This window comes from Erpetoichthys calabaricus, chromosome 1 (genome assembly GCF_900747795.2).
Source record: "Erpetoichthys calabaricus chromosome 1, fErpCal1.3, whole genome shotgun sequence".
Lineage (NCBI taxonomy): Eukaryota > Metazoa > Chordata > Cladistia > Polypteriformes > Polypteridae > Erpetoichthys > Erpetoichthys calabaricus.
The window spans coordinates 252,617,685-252,635,708 of NC_041394.2; the positions used below are offsets into that span (position 1 = coordinate 252,617,685).

An 18,024-nucleotide genomic window follows, 5' to 3' on the forward strand; every position below is an offset into this window, starting at 1 on the left:
TAGCAAATGTGAACAGTTAAACAATATAATGTGCTTTAAGCACGATGCATTCGTATCTGCTCTCTGTCACATTCTTTAGAACGTAGCAGTCAGTTTAAAAGAAGAACATCTTTCACTATTTTACCATAAAGGAGAAAAGTAGTCTGTATGTGACAGCTAGCTTTAAATCAATCAGACTGAAAAACAAAGACAGATTTTGCATGCATGGGGAAAATTGCACATTTATGTAATGAAGCATCTCATACGAGCTTTTAAGTTCAAACATGATTCTATCACAGATTCACTCACCAAGCAGGAATATGAAGAGCTCCACAGAGTTCTCAACAGCGGTCTCAATTGTATATCAGTTATGATGTAGTGGCCATGGTTCTGTTGTCTCTGTTTGACATCTGCTGGCTGTAAATAAGCAATGCTTGTTAGTACTGCATTTCATCCTTTGTAAGAAATAAAATAATTTTTTGTTTTACTCATATTTCTAAGTCATCATTTTTTTTGTTGCCTACCTTCATAGAAAAGTAAGGAAAGCTATCTTGTTATCATAAAAATACAAAATAGACAATCCCTTGTGACACTGAACTGGATTAAACAGGTTCAAAAAATGGGCAGTAGAGGCAAATCCATTACAAACAACACATTAAACTGCACAGGTCAATGCATTTCAGTTTGTTTCCTAGTAGACTGACACAGTGTGCATTATTTTATGAAAAATGCACTCTAGTGATTCTGTGTTCTTGTATGACAAAGCAGAAAGAAGCCTTTTTTCTTAATATTATGTGAAGAAAGAATTGCTGCTTTCAATATATGAAAGTAAAGCCATGTTAAGCACATTAATAGTGCATGGCCGTCTTAAAAATTGGGAAATCTTATGTTTGTTTACAACACATATTTTCAGTGTTGATTAAAGGAGCTTAGTGTTTTGACAAATAATATCAGATTCTCTTTATCCATTTCCAAATACTTTCAGTGCGTTGTCTCTTTCCATTTAATCTAAAATGTTACTTTTGGAATGGAAGCTACTGTTTTCCCTGTCTATTTCTTTAACAGGTTGTTTCGGTCATTGAAAATTGTTCTCAACATTTTGATGCTAGTCACTTATCAGTTTTAAAGTAATAATCCTATAATTATGCCTTATATTGCCTAATGAGCATGCTGCTAAAAATGGAAACTCTACTACTGCTTCTGTAATGTTGTGGCTGTAAATATCTTATAAAATACAAGAAGCCCCTTTAAAAAGATTCATCAGCCTTGGGTTTTTGATAACTTTTTTGTAACAATGTAATTTGAGTAGCAGCACATTTATATTTATTTTAGATGTGAGGGTGCACCATAGAAAGAACAATGTATGAAGTAATATTCTAACTGTAGCATCCTAAAGTATGTTAAGATGCGCTGAACTATAGATTCTCCTCCATTGAGCAGAACAGGGTTGTAATAATGAAATAATGAAAAGTAATTTTCATATGTGTCCGTCTTGGTGCTTTATTGCTCAGATGTTTAGTCTTAACTACATATAAGCTATCACAAAGTTTCAGAGGAAGTTTGGAAGCTATAATTTTTCCATACTCCCAACAAACCACGGTGATTGTGTTTTCACTGTGAGGGAGACATTTTATTTGCAACTACGCTCGGTTGTTGATGGGTGCCTATAAGATGACACTCCTCTGGTCATGGATGACTTCAATGCAACCACTGGCACTGACAGGGCTGGCTGTGAAGATTGTGTCAGTCCCCGTGGCACTGGCACTGGGGTGAAAGTGGCTTCATGTTCCTTGACTTTGCAAAAGGTCAGGGGCTGTGGATCACGGGATCCTGGTTCCAGCACCCAGAGCTGCATTGTTGGACTTGGTACTCCAGTACTGGTGGTGTGCTTCTATAGAGCTACAGGGTCAACAGAAGTGCCCAGTTTGTGAATTCTGACCACATACTTTTTGTTGTTACTCTGAAGATCCAGCTTAGGTCCAGCAAGCTACCACCTATTAGAAAAATGAGGCTAGACCTGGCCAGACTCCAAGATCAGGCTGTTTCTAATGGGTTTGCACGCAGTTTGTGTGTGGAGATTGTAGGGTTAGGTGCAACTGCCAATCCTAATGTGATGTGGGAGACCTTCCATGACAAGACCCTGAAGGTTGCTGAATGTTGTGTTGGTGCTGCCAGTGTTCCCAGATGGAGGTGTTTCATCTTGCAGACACCCTGGATATCATCAAGAGGGATCGCAGTGCACGGCTTGATGGCAAATACGGTCTGTACTGTGAACAGAGAAGGACAGCTGTGAGAGCTCTTAAGGCAGATAAGGAGGCATTTGCTAGAGGAATTTGTGAGCAAGTGACACACCATCTGTGGTCTAGTGACCCACGTCCTGCTTACAGTGGAATCAAAGCATTACGCACATCCAAATCTGGTCCTCGGAGAGTCACAGTCAGGGCGGGTGATGGAATGGTCTTTATGGGCTGTGACTCTCAGGGCTGGCTACTTTGAGCAGCTGTTTAAAGCTCATCCTCTGGCTAGAACATTTGACATCTCTGGGACTATGTTTCTTGAAGCTGATCCTCAAATTAGCTGTGAACCACTCAATCTCAAAGAGGTTGCACAGGTGATGAACCTGCTGAGGATAGGGAAGGCTGCAGGGATCTGTGGTATCTGAGGTGAGGCTGGTGGTATGGCTGTCCTTCTGGCATTGCAAGTAATGTTTGCTTCCATTTGGTAGATGGGCATCATCCCAACTGACTGGAAAACAGGACTTATCATCCATATCTGGAAGGATGATCGCTTAGATTGCGGAAGCTACAGGGAGATAACACTGCTCTTGGTCCCTGGTAAGGTCCTTGCTAGTGTCATCCTCAAAATAATCCATGATCACTTGCTTACCTACCAGCAACCAGAGCATTCTGGTTTTAAGCTTAAGAAGTCTACCATTTTCATGAGTCATACATCTCAGTTGATTGAGCTGCCCTGTGGGACATCCTGAGATTTCACAGGATCCCCAAAAGTTTCTGGATGTCATGACCGGCCTGTACACTGGTACTATGAGTGCTCTGCAGTACTGTGAGTCCTGTGCACTGGTACTATGAGTGCTGTGGAGGCAGAACCTCTGCATTTTTCCCAGTTGATTCTGGGATTCGCTGATCTTGACTTTGCCGATGATGCTGTTATCTTCACAGAGTTAGTGGAGGCTTGATTGGGGCTCTTGAGAGACTGAGCTGAGGAGTCTGAGTATCTGGGCTAGCGAGTGCCCTGGATGAAAACCGTGATCCAGACCTTTAATGAAATCGAAAGGGGAGTGTGGTCCTCTTGACATCTCTGCAAAAGGACAAAGTCCAAGTCTTTAAAGTCCTGGTGTTCCCTGTTTTGCTATATGGTTGTGAGACATGGGTGTTATCCAGTGACCTGAGATGAAGACTGAACTTATTTGGTACTGTGTCTCTTCAGAGATTCCTTGGGTACCACTGGTTTGACTTTGTCAAACGGGCAGTTGCTCACTAAGTCCCGAATGAGGCACATTACCTGCATTGTTAGGGAGAGTCAGTTGTGGCACTATGACCATGTGGCACGATTCCCTGAGGGTGATCTGGCTCACACGATCCTTATTGTTGGGGACCCAAGCAGCTGGACCAGGCCAAGGGGACGCCCACGCAACACCTGGTTGCAGCAGATAGATGGTCATTTCCAGGGGCTGGGACTGGATCACATGTGGGGTTTACCAATTAGGATCCTAAACTGTTCCATCAAGTGGTGGGTATGGCAATGTGCTGTACCAGTACATGCTCCCTAACCTGGCCTAACCTGACCATCAAAACAAAGCTATTTTCTTATAGACCTTTGCTTAATCTTCTCCTATCTTCACTATCTTACTGGAATATGTGCTTAAATAATAGAGATTACCAAAATGGGTAAAGGTCACAGTAATTGACAAAAAGGCTCCATAACTTAAGCATTATTTTATAATTTTTTAGTTAACTTTTAATGCTATTCACACTCAACACTCAACCCTTAGGTACAGTTCTTCTACAGTTTTTGCTTTGTACCTGATGCTACCAGCTCCTGCTATCCCACATCTACATTAGAGAAAGTAAATGAAAGAAATATTCAGTTTGGAGCAATAATTAGTGTTGCAACCTCACTGAAGGATATTAATGTAAATAAAAAGATGTTCTATTGGATTCAAGTGCAATGCAAATACCTTTGTGTTCATATGTATTATATTTTATTGGTTTATTTGAAATGTCCACTAAGTAGTTTTCATGTTTTCTTTCTAGGTATATAATCACCATTATTTCCAGGTGGCTATAGATGAATTGGGTCATGAGTCAACTTCAAGCTCCCTGCTCTGCCATGCTGATTCACCAGGAATCCTTCCTGTAGAGTGGTGCCTTAAAAATGGAGTCAACGTGACACCACCCAAAGGTTAGATATTCTGATAAAACACAGAACAATACTTGACAATTGAGCATTAAGCCATTTACCAAAGTGTTTTTGGCTTGCAACTATTTTTAATAAGACAGAAATTGATAACTAATATTTAGAATGATAAAATTAATTTACTTTAGTGGAATTACTTGAGAGGCTCTATGGCTTCTGATTTTCATACAAACTGAGCTCGTAATCGAGACGATTACTCATGATCTTACCTGAACTGCTAATACAATAAAGCCTTGCCCAAGAGGGTTTATTTGATGTAAATAATTTGTTCAATTCAAGTCATGTCAATTATTTCTTGTATGGTGTTCTCATAAGTCTGGGTGTGACCTCATGTATATATAAACAAATGTGATAATAGAGCTAATCACACAGCATATGGTTACATACATATTGTATACTAGTCATTTAGCCCGTTACAATAACGGGCGCTAGAACAGTAGTGCATAAACATTAGTAGGAACAGTCTATATTAAATGGCAAGGGACTTTGACCTCATTCTTTTTGTTGGTCGTATTTTTCTTTCTTTCAGCCTTTCTTTTGTTGATGTTTACTTGCTGAGCTGACCGTTCTTCGTGGGCTGCCGCCGTGTATTGTGTGTCTTTAATTTTCTGTGACAGTAATACTGTCTTGTACGTCCGCTGACTTGTACGTCCGTAATATACCTTTAATTTTCTCTGGTGGTAATACAGGCATGCGCGTCGGTAATATGCCTTTAATCTCCTCTGACAGTAATACTGGCTTGTATGTGGCTGTAATATGAGTCACTGTATTGTGTACCTTTAATTTCCTCTCGCAGTAATACTGGTTTGTATTTCCATAAAACGCCTGTAACTTTCTCTGACAGTAATATCACGCATCTCACCATGCCCCGCGCATGCGCACTTCACCAGAAGACACTCACACACGGACATCTGGACGCACAAAGGGATTTTATTAAAGAGGATTCTTGTACAATATATAAACGTAGACATTAGTAGATAGTTAACTGTGATTTTCCTAATGATGGCAATGAAGTCACTTTGTGTAAAATCAAAGTCTGGCCAGCCTAAGCTTATCACCTCCCTAAAAATGTTTTGCATAGTGTCGTAACTTGTAATGGAATGTGTTTCTTGTCACAGGCCCAGAAATGTCAATTGGTCAGGTTAGTAAGGACACGAGATCCTGAATTCTGGAAAACAGAGGCTGAGTCTTTTCTGAGACTGTATGTTTGAAATTGGTCTTAATTCTTCACAACATTGAGACTTAAACCTGATATACTTAGTGAAGTCTTGTCACAAGGCCACAGAAATCAGTGCATGTCAATAAAGATGCATCAATTGTAGCCTGCAAGTATTAGCTCTACAAGTCATATAATCAAGGACTTCAACATGCACTTGTGTCTCAGGAACACTTTTTTTATTTTTGAAATTATTGTTGGAATTAACTACTCTGTTCATTCAATTCAGTGCATTACTATTTACAAGCTCCGAACAATGTCTACTGTATTTTTAAAAGTAACTTGGATATTGGCAGCTGTGTATATCTGAAGAAATCAGCAAGTCATGTTTCATTCACTGTCACCATGTTATGTATGCCTACTTTCACCACAAAATATATGCCTTGTCTACTCTGCAAAATTTCCAAATGAGTCAATTCCTGCATTATATTCAATGTTGCTGGGATCCAGCTGCCGTGGCCTTGTACTGACAAAAGAGATTTTGAGCACTAATTGATGCTGGAGTCTCATTTTCACATGGTGGAGTGAAAGTAATGGAAGCCATTAACAACCAAACTGCTTGTCAGTGAACACTTGTATCTACATTGAAGAACCGATACATGATTACCATTTATAAATGTGTGTCACACATATAATAATCAAAATGAACATTAGTTATTAAAAGGAGTACCCTTTTTGAAAAATTATGGTTTACGTGGATAATAAATATGAATATGGAGCACTCTTAAGCACTCATAAAGTACACTAGCATAGGTTACTTCCAGACCAGACATCAAACGTTATACACTTACATGTACAGCAGGTTCAAAATCCCCTTTGAATACAAAGTATCTCAGGTTTTGTCATCATTATATGAAAGTTCAACATGTTTCATTTACCAGATGTCAAAAATTTAGTATTTTATAAATGGATATTTTTATTATATAAACCATAATCTAATTGTACCAAATTGTTAACACCATGTTTAATTGATTTTTATATATGTCTTTATTCATAATGTGCCATGGCGTTTGAGAAAATTGTTACAGCTCACATGTTTTAATATACTGTATTTTTACCCTTTTATTAAATGATTCTTTAACACTGGAATTACCAGAGTCTACGAAAATACTTGTAGATCCGGCCCACCTTAAAACCGTTCTACATCTCCGCCAGCGTCTTTTGTCTTCTAAATGTGCCGATTAAGACGAGCAGCAAGCGTTCCATCCCCCACCGTCGCAGAACATTCACATGCCTTGTTTGATTATCTGGGAGTGACTGAACTGCTGGAGTTTTAGAGTGGAAATAATAGATTGTTATTTGGAACACACGCATTTCATGTGTATTCCGTTTCTACAGTAATCTGTGGAAACACATTGTTAAAACAGAAACCTTTTCATATTTTAGTAATAAATGTTACAAAATGTAGGCATAAACTATAGAATATGTGAAGCCTGAAGTCCAGAGATCAAATAAACACTTTCACAAAAGGTTCAAGAAAGATATAACACCTTCCGTGGTGTAACGCTAAGGTTTGCTGACTTAGAGCGCAGTAACCCAACTGTGCCTCGGTGACCCAAGTTCAATTCCCAGCTGGGGAGAAAGTGTTGTTTTTTGTTCTTTTTAACCTCATACCGACATAAAATTTATAAATCGGTATGCACTGTAAATCGTTAAGTTTAAAATATCGATCGCGGTTATTTCTGTTGATTAATTCATGCTTTTTACTTACAGTCAGAACAGGAGCTTATTCAGCTTCTGATCTGACTCTAACAGCGCCAGTGTAAATTCACACCCGATCTGACGCTGTTCGTTTAACAAATAATATTGCATTATAGTGCATCTTTATGTGAAAACAGCAGTGTCAGATGGGGTGTTGGGGGGGTTTGGATCCTGAACGCGACTGAGAGAATGAAAAGTGAATAAAAACACAAAAAACAAAGCTAACCTTTACAAGTGCCATAAATTACACCGGCTGTTACAGACTGAAATCAAACGTATGTTTTTATTCTAAAATAGTAAGAATAAGAGCAGTTCACTTCTCAAAAGGGAGTCATACAGGATTGAACTCATGACCTTTTGATTCCTAGTTAGCAACTGATACTGTTGCGCCATGGCGGCAGTCTTAGTAAATGGGTGTCAATGTCGCATGCTAAGGCAGCTTTTTTTCCTGCAGTTATATTTTTGAATAAAACCGCACTTGTTCTGTTATATTTGCACCTTTTGTGAAAGTGTTTCTTTGATATTTGGACTTCAGGATTCATACATTATATAGTTTATGCCTACATTTTGTCATTTACTACTAGAATATGAAAAACGTTTCTGTTTTAAAAATGTGTTTACACAAATTTACTGTAGAAACGGAACACACATGAAATGCGTGTGTTCCAAATAACAATCTATTATTACCACTCTAAAACTCCACTTCAATCCCAGATAATCAATCAAGGCATGAGCTGGGAGAAGTTCGTGCACATTCTAAGTCGGTGGGGGGATGGAATAGCCGGCTGCTTGTAGCTTGTCTTTATCTGCACATTTAGAAGACAAAAGACGACGGCGGAGAGCTGCGAATGGATTTAAGAAGCGATTTAAGGTGGGACGGATCTACGAGTTTTTTCGTAGGCTCTGGTAATTCTAGTGTTAAGTTATTACAATTTTTTTTTCTGCAAGCGATCCTGTTGTTCTTAGCCATAATGTTCTTTGATTTCATTTATTGGGTGAATTTTCATAATTGGGCACCTGTCTACTAATACGATCCATTTGCATGATTTTCACTGAAAGTGTGTAGCTGAACAGTACATGGCTCTTATAAAGACATAAGTCTTGATTCTGCCCTTTGCCCAGCAATGCCAGCAATATAAATTCATCAATACACTCAATAATTTTAAAATAGCATTATACAGACCTCATAATGCAGTTGGTTTTGTATCCTGAGTCTTTTCTAGCAGCTCCCAATTGGCATACAAGTTTTCTGTCCACCAGTGCTTGTGAAACAGACATACTGTACATATGATACTTGGATTTGTATTTTTAGCGCTTATTGCTCTTGCAAAAGAATTTAGTTTGTCCTTTTCTTTTTGTTCCTCTAAAGCTACAACAAAAGCATGCAGAATTAGCGCTCAGATCCACTGCTAGGGCTGCCCATCTACATAGCACCCCTCTTGTTTATCTTTTGTCTTCCTGTTTGCTTCTGTGCCCAGAGGGCATTGACTTCTACTACTTTGACCATCTATATATATAATTCACTAAGTCCATGGCAAGCAACACGCACGCAAGACCGAGCCCCGCCCACCAACAATTCACTAAGCAGCCGACCATGGCACACGCACTACAGAGCCAACAATTCTCGCGAGAGCGAAAGCATTGGCCAAGAATGTTTTCATTAATCAAGACTGAAAGTCGGAGGTTCGAAGAAGATCACATACCGTCGTAGTTCCGACCATAAACGATGCCACTGGCATGCCTCCGCATAAAGTCAAACTCAAAATTGGTTCAGTCGTCATGCTTCTCAGAAACCTCATGCCAGCAAGAAGTCTCTGTAAAGGCACTAGACTGACTGTTACCAGCATTCACCGCAATGTACTGGAGTGTAAAACAATCGCAGCTGCTACCTCACAAACTGTCCTTATTCCCCAGATTTCCCTGACCCCATCAGATTCAAATTTGCCTTTTACTTTTACACGCAGACAATTTCCTGTTAGATTGGCCTTTGCAATGACAATTAATAAGGTGCAGGGACAAACTTTCAAAAAGATATGCATGTATCTGCCAAAACCAGTCTTCAGTCACGGACAATTGTATGTTGCTCTCTCCAGAGTTCCATCTTTTCATTCACTCACAGCACACAGGCGTGCAGGTGAGAGAGACACACACACACACACACACACACATACAGGCGCGCGCGAGAGAGAGAGAGACACACACACACAGGCGCGAGAGAGAGAGACACACACACACAGGCACGAGAGAGAGTATCCCTGATCCCATCAGATTCAAATTTGCCTTTTACGTTTACACGCAGACAGTTTCCTGTTAGATTGGCCTTTGCAATGACAATCAATAAGGCACAGGGACAAACTTTCAAAACGAAATGCCTGTATCTGCCAAACCCAGTTTTCAGTCACGGACAATTGTATGTTGCTTTCTCCAGAGTTCCATCTTTTCATTCACTCACAGTCGTATCCTCAAACCCACCCCATTTGGACAACTGTGTCTTTCAGGAAGTGTTCACCCATCAATACATAATTATGCGGCGCGGGTTGGCTAGTGTAATATATTTCTCAGTTCTGACTGTTCTTTCCCTCATCTTACACAGTTTTTCTGTCTTGGTTTATACTCTGTCCACTCATCTTTTTCTGCTTATATATTTCTGGTGTTGAGTCAGTGTACAAAGCAAAAATAATTCATAGATTGTTATGATTAGTATTTTGTCATTTTTATTTGTTGGTCCCTATTGTTTTACATTATTGATTTGTGTAGGGGGTGATTTATTGACTTATTTATATCTTTACGTCTTGTAAAGCTATTTTGTTTCTTTACCAATCGTATAATTTTGATATGATTCTCCTAAATGAAACAGGCTGAAACAGCAATCTTGGTTATCATACATATAGTGCAGGCCAATGGTGAACATTCTTTTTGTGTAACATAAAATTTTCAAAAAGGTTGGCTTGTCTGACAATGGTGATTATCTTTAAATGCCTTTTTTTTCCAGGTTACCCATGCCCAGATTTTGATTGGGCTGACTACTTGAAGCAGTCTGGGACAGAGGCTGCTCCTCAGATTTGCTTTAGAAATGTGAGTTTCCTATTTTAAAATGTACTTGACATATGCTTATGATATCATGCCATCACAAAGAAGTATGTGGTACGTTTTAAGTGTGAAGTGTCTGTGAACAAGTCAAAAGAAATATGCATGACAGTGAGTAAAACTAACAAGTTGCAAGCAAGTTTCATTGGGGCCTCACAGTTAAAGAAAAGTTAATTACATTAAGTGCATAAAAATATCTTGATTAAGCAAACACAGAGTGATTTCTGTGGTTAAGAAAAATTTAGACTTCAGCAGTCTACAGTGCAAGTCGTAAAATAATGAGAGTGTGATATTCTTCATCCAATATACAAAGCAACGTATCACTTACAAGTCCTAGGTTCTAAAGGTAAAATAGTCATTTATTTAGGCAATTATGTCAAATACAGAATTAAATTGTTTTAGTGTGAAGTATCAGAAGCGTAGGATAAAAGTAATAAAAAATCTGTATGCCAAAAATATTTTCTTTAATTGCCAAATATCGGTGCACTGACAACATATTGCTTGTTTGTACATAATATTACATTGTCCATATCTTCATTTGACATAGCCATGCACAGATTCCTCACTATAATAATAGTTGATTGCATTTCAGGAGAAGGTAGTTTCTACAATTTCATGTTACATCAGATGAACACTTCACATCCCTTATTGCTTGACAACAAAATTATTTATTATGGCAATTTATGCAGCAACACCTAGTGAATGGCAGTATAGCTGCAGACTGATAATGTTTAACATGAAGCATCAAGCCTAAATTATATATCAATGGCATAGATAGTGAAAACATTGCAGATACTTTACTACAGCATGTTTTGTTTTCCTGACAAATTTCAATCATGAGTATAGTTTTCCTTTTTCATAGATCTACAGTGTTTCATAAACTTTTTGGGATTGTGGAGTGCTGTATAAGGAAACCCTGTGGAACCCCTATGAAAATAAAAAGAAATTACAAAGTAAACTGTTATGTGAAAATATTTTAATTGAGGAAATGTTTGTAAATGAATGTGTATGTAGTGTATATATTTATACAAAAACTTGTAATAATAAAAACATTTCAGTTTCAGGCATGATAAATGTTAATGAGAAGGATGTGCTGCCATTGTATGACACAAATCATCAATATCTATTGTAAGGTTTCTTAAATGTAGCCTTAATGTACTATATGTGTCTTATTTAGCCTCTTTTGATATTTGTTTTTGTTGAAGTGACAGTCGAAAATCTACTTTTTCATAAGAATATAAAAGCAATTTGGAACAAGATCATAAATGTTTATTCATTGAGAAGACCACCTTCAATATGATTTTTAGCTATTAAAGTAGTCTTCAAATACTTTAACATAACATCTGAGGAAAGGCTGACAGTTAACATATTTTCTTCATTCAAAGACGAATCATTCTTTTCTTGATAGTTGACATTAAATGGATCCAGAATCTCAACCTTCTGTCGAGTCATGACTTTTACGAAAATCATCTTCAAGTTTAAAAAATGGTATTTTGTAAATAATTGATCACAATAAGTTTTAGTTGGTTAAAATTGTAACTTCAAGCCTCTATTCAGCCATATTTATTTGATTAGTTAAGTTTTGAAGTTCTTCTTTGGGTCTTCTACTTTATTAAAACTATAAATATTCTTTTATGTGTTTCCTGAAATGGTAACTTAAACTTTTTCAAAACCTGAAGTATGCCTGCCACATAATATACCTTCATGTTCCATTCAGTTTTTATTTGATAGGAATATACAGTGGTGTGAAAAACTATTTGCCCCCTTCCTGATTTCTTATTCTTTTGCATGTTTGTCACACAAAATGTTTCTGATCATCAAACACATTTAACCATTAGTCAAATATAACACAAGTAAACACAAAATGCAGTTTTTAAATGATGGTTTTTATTATTTAGGGAGAAAAAAAATCCAAACCTACATGGCCCTGTGTGAAAAAGTAATTGCCCCCTTGTTAAAAAATAACCTAACTGTGGTGTATCACACCTGAGTTCAATTTCCGTAGCCACCCCCAGGCCTGATTACTGCCACACCTGTTTCAATCAAGAAATCACTTAAATAGGAGCTGCCTGACACAGAGAAGTAGACCAAAAGCACCTCAAAAGCTAGACATCATGCCAAGATCCAAAGAAATTCAGGAACAAATGAGAACAGAAGTAATTGAGATCTATCAGTCTGGTAAAGGTTATAAAGCCATTTCTAAAGCTTTGGGACTCCAGCGAACCACAGTGAGAGCCATTATCCACAAATGGCAAAAACATGGAACAGTGGTGAACCTTCCCAGGAGTGGCCAGCCGACCAAAATTACCCCAAGAGCGCAGAGACGACTCATCCGAGAGGTCACAAAAGACCCCAGGACAACGTCTAAAGAACTGCAGGCCTCACTTGCCTCAATTAAGGTCAGTGTTCACGACTCCACCATAAGAAAGAGACTGGGCAGAAACGGCCTGCATGGCAGATTTCCAAGACGCAAACCACTGTTAAGCAAAAAGAACATTAGGGCTCGTCTCAATTTTGCTAAGAAACATCTCAATGATTGCCAAGACTTTTGGGAAAATACCTTGTAGACTGATGAGTCAAAAGTTGAACTTTTTGGAAGGCAAATGTCCCGTTACATCTGGCGTAAAAGGAACACAGCATTTCAGAAAAAGAACATCATACCAACAGTAAAATATGGTGGTGGTAGTGTGATGGTCTGGGGTTGTTTTGCTGCTTCAGGACCTGGAAGGCTTGCTGTGATAGATGGAACCATGAATTCTACTGTCTACCAAAAAATCCTGAAGGAGAATGTCCGGCCATCTGTTCGTCAACTCAAGCTGAAGCAATCTTGGGTGCTGCAACAGGACAATGACCCAAAACACACCAGCAAATCCACCTCTGAATGGCTGAAGAAAAACAAAATGAAGACTTTGGAGTGGCCTAGTCAAAGTCCTGACCTGAATCCAATTGAGATGCTATGGCATGACCTTAAAAAGGCGGTTCATGCTAGAAAACCCTCAAATAAAGCTGAATTACAACAATTTTGCAAAGATGAGTGGGCCAAAATTCCTCCAGAGCGCTGTAAAAGACTCATTGCAAGTTATCACAAATGCTTGATTGCAGTTATTGCTGCTAAGGGTGGCCCAACCAGTTATTAGGTTCAGGGGGCAATTACTTTTTCACACAGGGCCATGTAGGTTTGGATTTTTTTTTCTCCCTAAATAATAAAAACCACCATTTACAAACTGCATTTTGTGTTTACTTGTGTTATATTTGACTAATGGTTAAATGTGTTTGATGATCAGAAACATTTTGTGTGACAAACATGCAAAAGAATAAGAAATCAGGAAGGGGGCAAATAGTTTTTCACACCACTGTACATATATAACTACAATGCATTATGACTCACAGAATACCTTTAAGTTTTCTCAGAACCCTAAGGTTCTACAGTACACAGTTTATAAAACACTGGTTTAATGGGTGTCATTAGAGTAAAATATAAAAGATATCAAAAAGAAGCATCAATACAGAATCAAAAGGAATCCAAACATTTTTAGTCCATAAATAAATAACATTCTCAAAACCATGTGGTCTAATTCACAGTCACATGGGCCACACCCTTTTCTAGTAGCATGTAGTAAAAGCTGGGAAAGCTATGGAAAAGTCACTAGTTCATAACAGGAACCATTAGTGGACATTTCAGCTCTTACATGGGGCCAGTTTCTAATCACCAGTTAAGCAAATATGTATGTCTTTGGAGATATATCCCTGGACGGAAACAGTATATAATATTTTTCTCTCTCTATGTACTGTGTGAGATTAAATGAAGCAGTCTTATCACTAACAAATGAAGCATCACAAATGTTAGTTACCTTTTGTTGAAGCCTAGTTTGAATCACACATTTTTCATGGCTGCATCAGTGTGTATATATATATATACCATATATATAACTGATAGTGAAAATATACAGACCTATAACCAATGCTCTGATTCCACTGAATTAAAAATCCTACACTGAAGTTTCCAAGCACTAACACTCAATGTTTTTTATTCTTTGTAATGTGACAGTGTTTTAAGTTAGGAAGGAATATTAAGAGGATGCTTCAGTATTTTACAATGCTAAAACGTATTTCCATACATGTTTGCTTGCATTTTCCACTGTCCATTTCTCCCTTCAAACTTTTCAAGGCAATGTCAGGGTGCTTTGACAGAACTTGAGAATTAAAGCAACAGTGCTCCCTGGGAATATTTTTCCTAATTTGTTCATTTATGTTATTTTATCTTTTACTTTCTTTGGAATGCTGTTTAGCCGTTATTTTTACAGCTGGCCTTCAGATTCCCAGTGACCATAAACTGTGGTGTTTTTATCCAGAAAATGTGTAAGTTACTCACTGGTGGAAGAAGCAAATTATAAGATAATGCTTTTCCTCGATGAGCAGTTTTTTCACCCTTTTTAGTAACATAAAACATTGTCACACATAAAATGCAAACTCATTTTGAGTTTTCAATCTTACAAGCAAAAATGTCACAGAGAACAAAATTTCAATGTAGGATTTGTCATTCAATAAAATTAAGGAATTGGTCAGGGGAAAGCACTGAATATGAAGATAAAAACTCGCAAACCATTGGGCCTTGAACCTTGATCTAGGTCTTAACCAAGAGCTAATAACATGATACGCATAAAGTGTCTCAAGAATTGAAGGTGCAGGCTCAGCCACGCTCTTCTTATGACATGGAACATGGCTGACAAGAAAAGAAGAGTGACATGAGAACACAGCATGGCACAACAAAGGTGGTAGCACCCGTTGAATTTATATACTTTAAATAAATAATCGGGACCTGTAGCGTGCAGGCTTGGGTGCAGGTAAACACAAGCATGCTTTGCTCCAGGGTTGATTGGGGTGCATAGCTGATAACGCACTCACGTGAAAATGTGAGCAGATCAGTTAGGTGCCTCATTCACACTTCAGTGAAGACAGCGTATCACACCTGCACCCAAACAGGCTGTATAAAGGAACCCTGCATGGCAGACAGGAGGCAAACAAAGGATCAGAACAAAAGAAAAAAAAAGAACCTTGAATGAAAATGAGGTATCAGATGCTTGTGCCAGCGTGATGGAGAAGAAGCAGAGTAGTCGGTAACCCTGCAGATGAACGAGCGATCTGTGCTCCAGGGGTAGATTGTTCCTGCAGAATTTACTGGCCGAGCGGGAGTGATGGTGGTGGTGCCCTCCTAGGGATCTGGTAAATGCCATGAAGGGCATGTGGAAGAAGGAAGGACAATGGACTCAGACCGTCATGGCGGGCACCAATAGAGGCTGCTGTGGTGAGAGCTGGAGGTTGTTACCGTGCCTGCTAATGTTTCTGCTGGCTGCATAACCTGGTCAGGGTGAGTCAGAGAGATGGACAGAGGAAGATACGTTGGGCTCAGGAAGAATGAACAGAAAGAACCTGATGACTACATGGTTTTATTCAGTTTTGATCATTTGGATTATTTATTGGATTTTAATTCATGGCCATTACTGTTTTTATTGGATTGTTTATTTATTGTTAGAAGACTTTGCACTACGCTGTTGGACACTTTGTTTTTGTTTGGTTTTAATGAAAGCAGTGAACCTCTTATGCTCCAACCCCTTAAAGAATGTATGTGTCCTCATTTGCCCAGCTCATCTCAGTCTATGACTATCAACTGTTGCAAGTTGAAGAGGCTCCTAGAAGCACCAGTAAGCATGGAGCCAACCTGGACTGTCATATTTTCCTGATAGCAGCAGTTCCAGTGGTGCAGTTTCCAGCCAAATCAATATTTATGTGGCATTATCACTGTACACAATTGTACACAAATTGTATCTTTTATTTTTACATTACAGTAGACCCCCGCGAAGTCGCGGTTCAAAGTTCGCGGTCTCAGTCATTCGCGGATTTTTCCTTATAACCTATCTAATAATTGTTAGCAGAAACTGCAAATATCCTCCGCAATTTTTATGGCTTTTTTTGTGGCAATACTGTACTGTAGAGAGAACAGGAAGCAACTGTAGAAAACGTGGCTTGGGATGGTGAAAGTAGCCAAAAGAATTTGAAACTGCAACTCCCAGCAGTCCCTGCAGTGGCTCTGATTGGTCTTCTGCTGAGGGTGCTGGGGCTGTTGGGGTCAAAGGATGTCAGCACGGCTTATGAAAAGGGGGACCGGTGACCAAAAGCAAAAAAAAAGTTTTTGTAATTTGTTTTTCAAGTTCCTGTCTCTCTGTCTGCCTTCTGTTGGGTTACTGTACTTATTCGTTTTGTCCTGGATCGTTTTGTGTTTGGCGTCTGGATTGTCTGCCGTCTGCCTGTGTACATGAGGACTGTAAGTGGATTCATGGCCATCCTGCAAAGAAAGAAGCACTCCTGAACCCGTCCACTTGTCTTCACCATTTCAGGAACTAGTGGTAGGACTATCTTTACAGTCTCTGGACTATCTATTTTCATCATTACATTTCATCTGTTGCCTTTTTCATGATTTACTGTGTGTGTTTTGTTTGTGCTTTGTTGTATTTAATGTGTAATCACTGTAAGGGGAACAGGGGTGGTATCGTTGTTTTCATTTATTTCATTGGTTTTCATTCCATTCTTTATTTGGTGTTTGATTACTGGTTTGCTTTGTTTTTGTGTCTGTTTGTGAGTGCGTGTGGGTCGGGCCAAGGCTGGGTGCGTCCCTGGAATCTCCCCCATAAAAATAAATAAATCACTGCCTTCGCAACGGTGTGAATCTTAGCGGCACCGGACCACTACAGCGTTATTCATGCTGCTGATTGACTGTGATGCATCTCCAGCTGAGTGTTCTTGTGTTTTCTGTTTTGTTCCTCTTAACCCTTAAACCGCCACAACCAGCTATTGTCATTTCCCAGTGCCATTTGCGAGAACACAGGAGCTGATCAGTCAGTGCTGTACATTCGTTGAGCAGCCAGCTCATGACCACTGTCAGCCCCTTGTCAGCAGGGGGGCTGAACGCACCCCTAGAAGACACGGACACACCTCAAAAAACCCCTCTTAAAAAACTCTGATAGACTACTTTCACATTACTCCCATACTTGCTGGGCTTACTTGCGGCTACTCTGTCGCGTGATATGCTTCTCGCACGACACTACACATACTTAAAAGCCTGAACAGCACCTGTCCTTTTTGGCTGATTGCTTTGTTTCTCTCTCCTCCCCCAGACATCCTCTGCTCTTGTTGGGGGTCCCGTTCTCATTGTACTCCTCTATGATGTTTGTCTATTCTTTATTCGAGAACTGACTGCATACTGAGCTCGTTTTACTTCTGAAAGAGACATGTTTGTTTGAAGTGTTTGAATAAAGTTCCTGTCTCTACAATCTCCTGTGTTTCTGTGCAATTCTGTGACCCAAGCGTGACATCCTGCAGCCTCACTGTCTCTGGGATTGAGCCGCTGCACTAGACTAGCCTGCCAGCGTCAGCGTTTACCTCTGTGTGCTTGCGTGCTGCCAGTTCAAGCGCAGTTGGCTCAGTGATTTACTTAATTTCAACCATGGTGTCAGTTGCATCTTATACATATTGTTCCAGTAGTTTTTTAAATAGTTTTTACAGTTCATTAGCAGTGTGTAAAATGATCAGTGTTGCAGTAATTGTAA

General features: G+C 39.1%; 1 protein-coding gene across 3 annotated transcripts in view; it reads left to right on the plus strand.

Moving 5' to 3' along the window:
- sfmbt2 (Scm like with four mbt domains 2) overlaps positions 1–18,024 on the plus strand; it is a 417,083-nt gene that overhangs the window by 276,819 nt on the left and 122,240 nt on the right. For all 3 annotated transcript variants that reach the window (XM_028814085.2, XM_028814102.2, XM_028814094.2), the window contains 2 exons: positions 4,254–4,401; positions 10,326–10,408. In XM_028814085.2, coding sequence (XP_028669918.1) covers positions 4,254–4,401; positions 10,326–10,408 — 231 coding nt within the window. The remainder of the gene's footprint in view (positions 1–4,253; positions 4,402–10,325; positions 10,409–18,024) is intronic.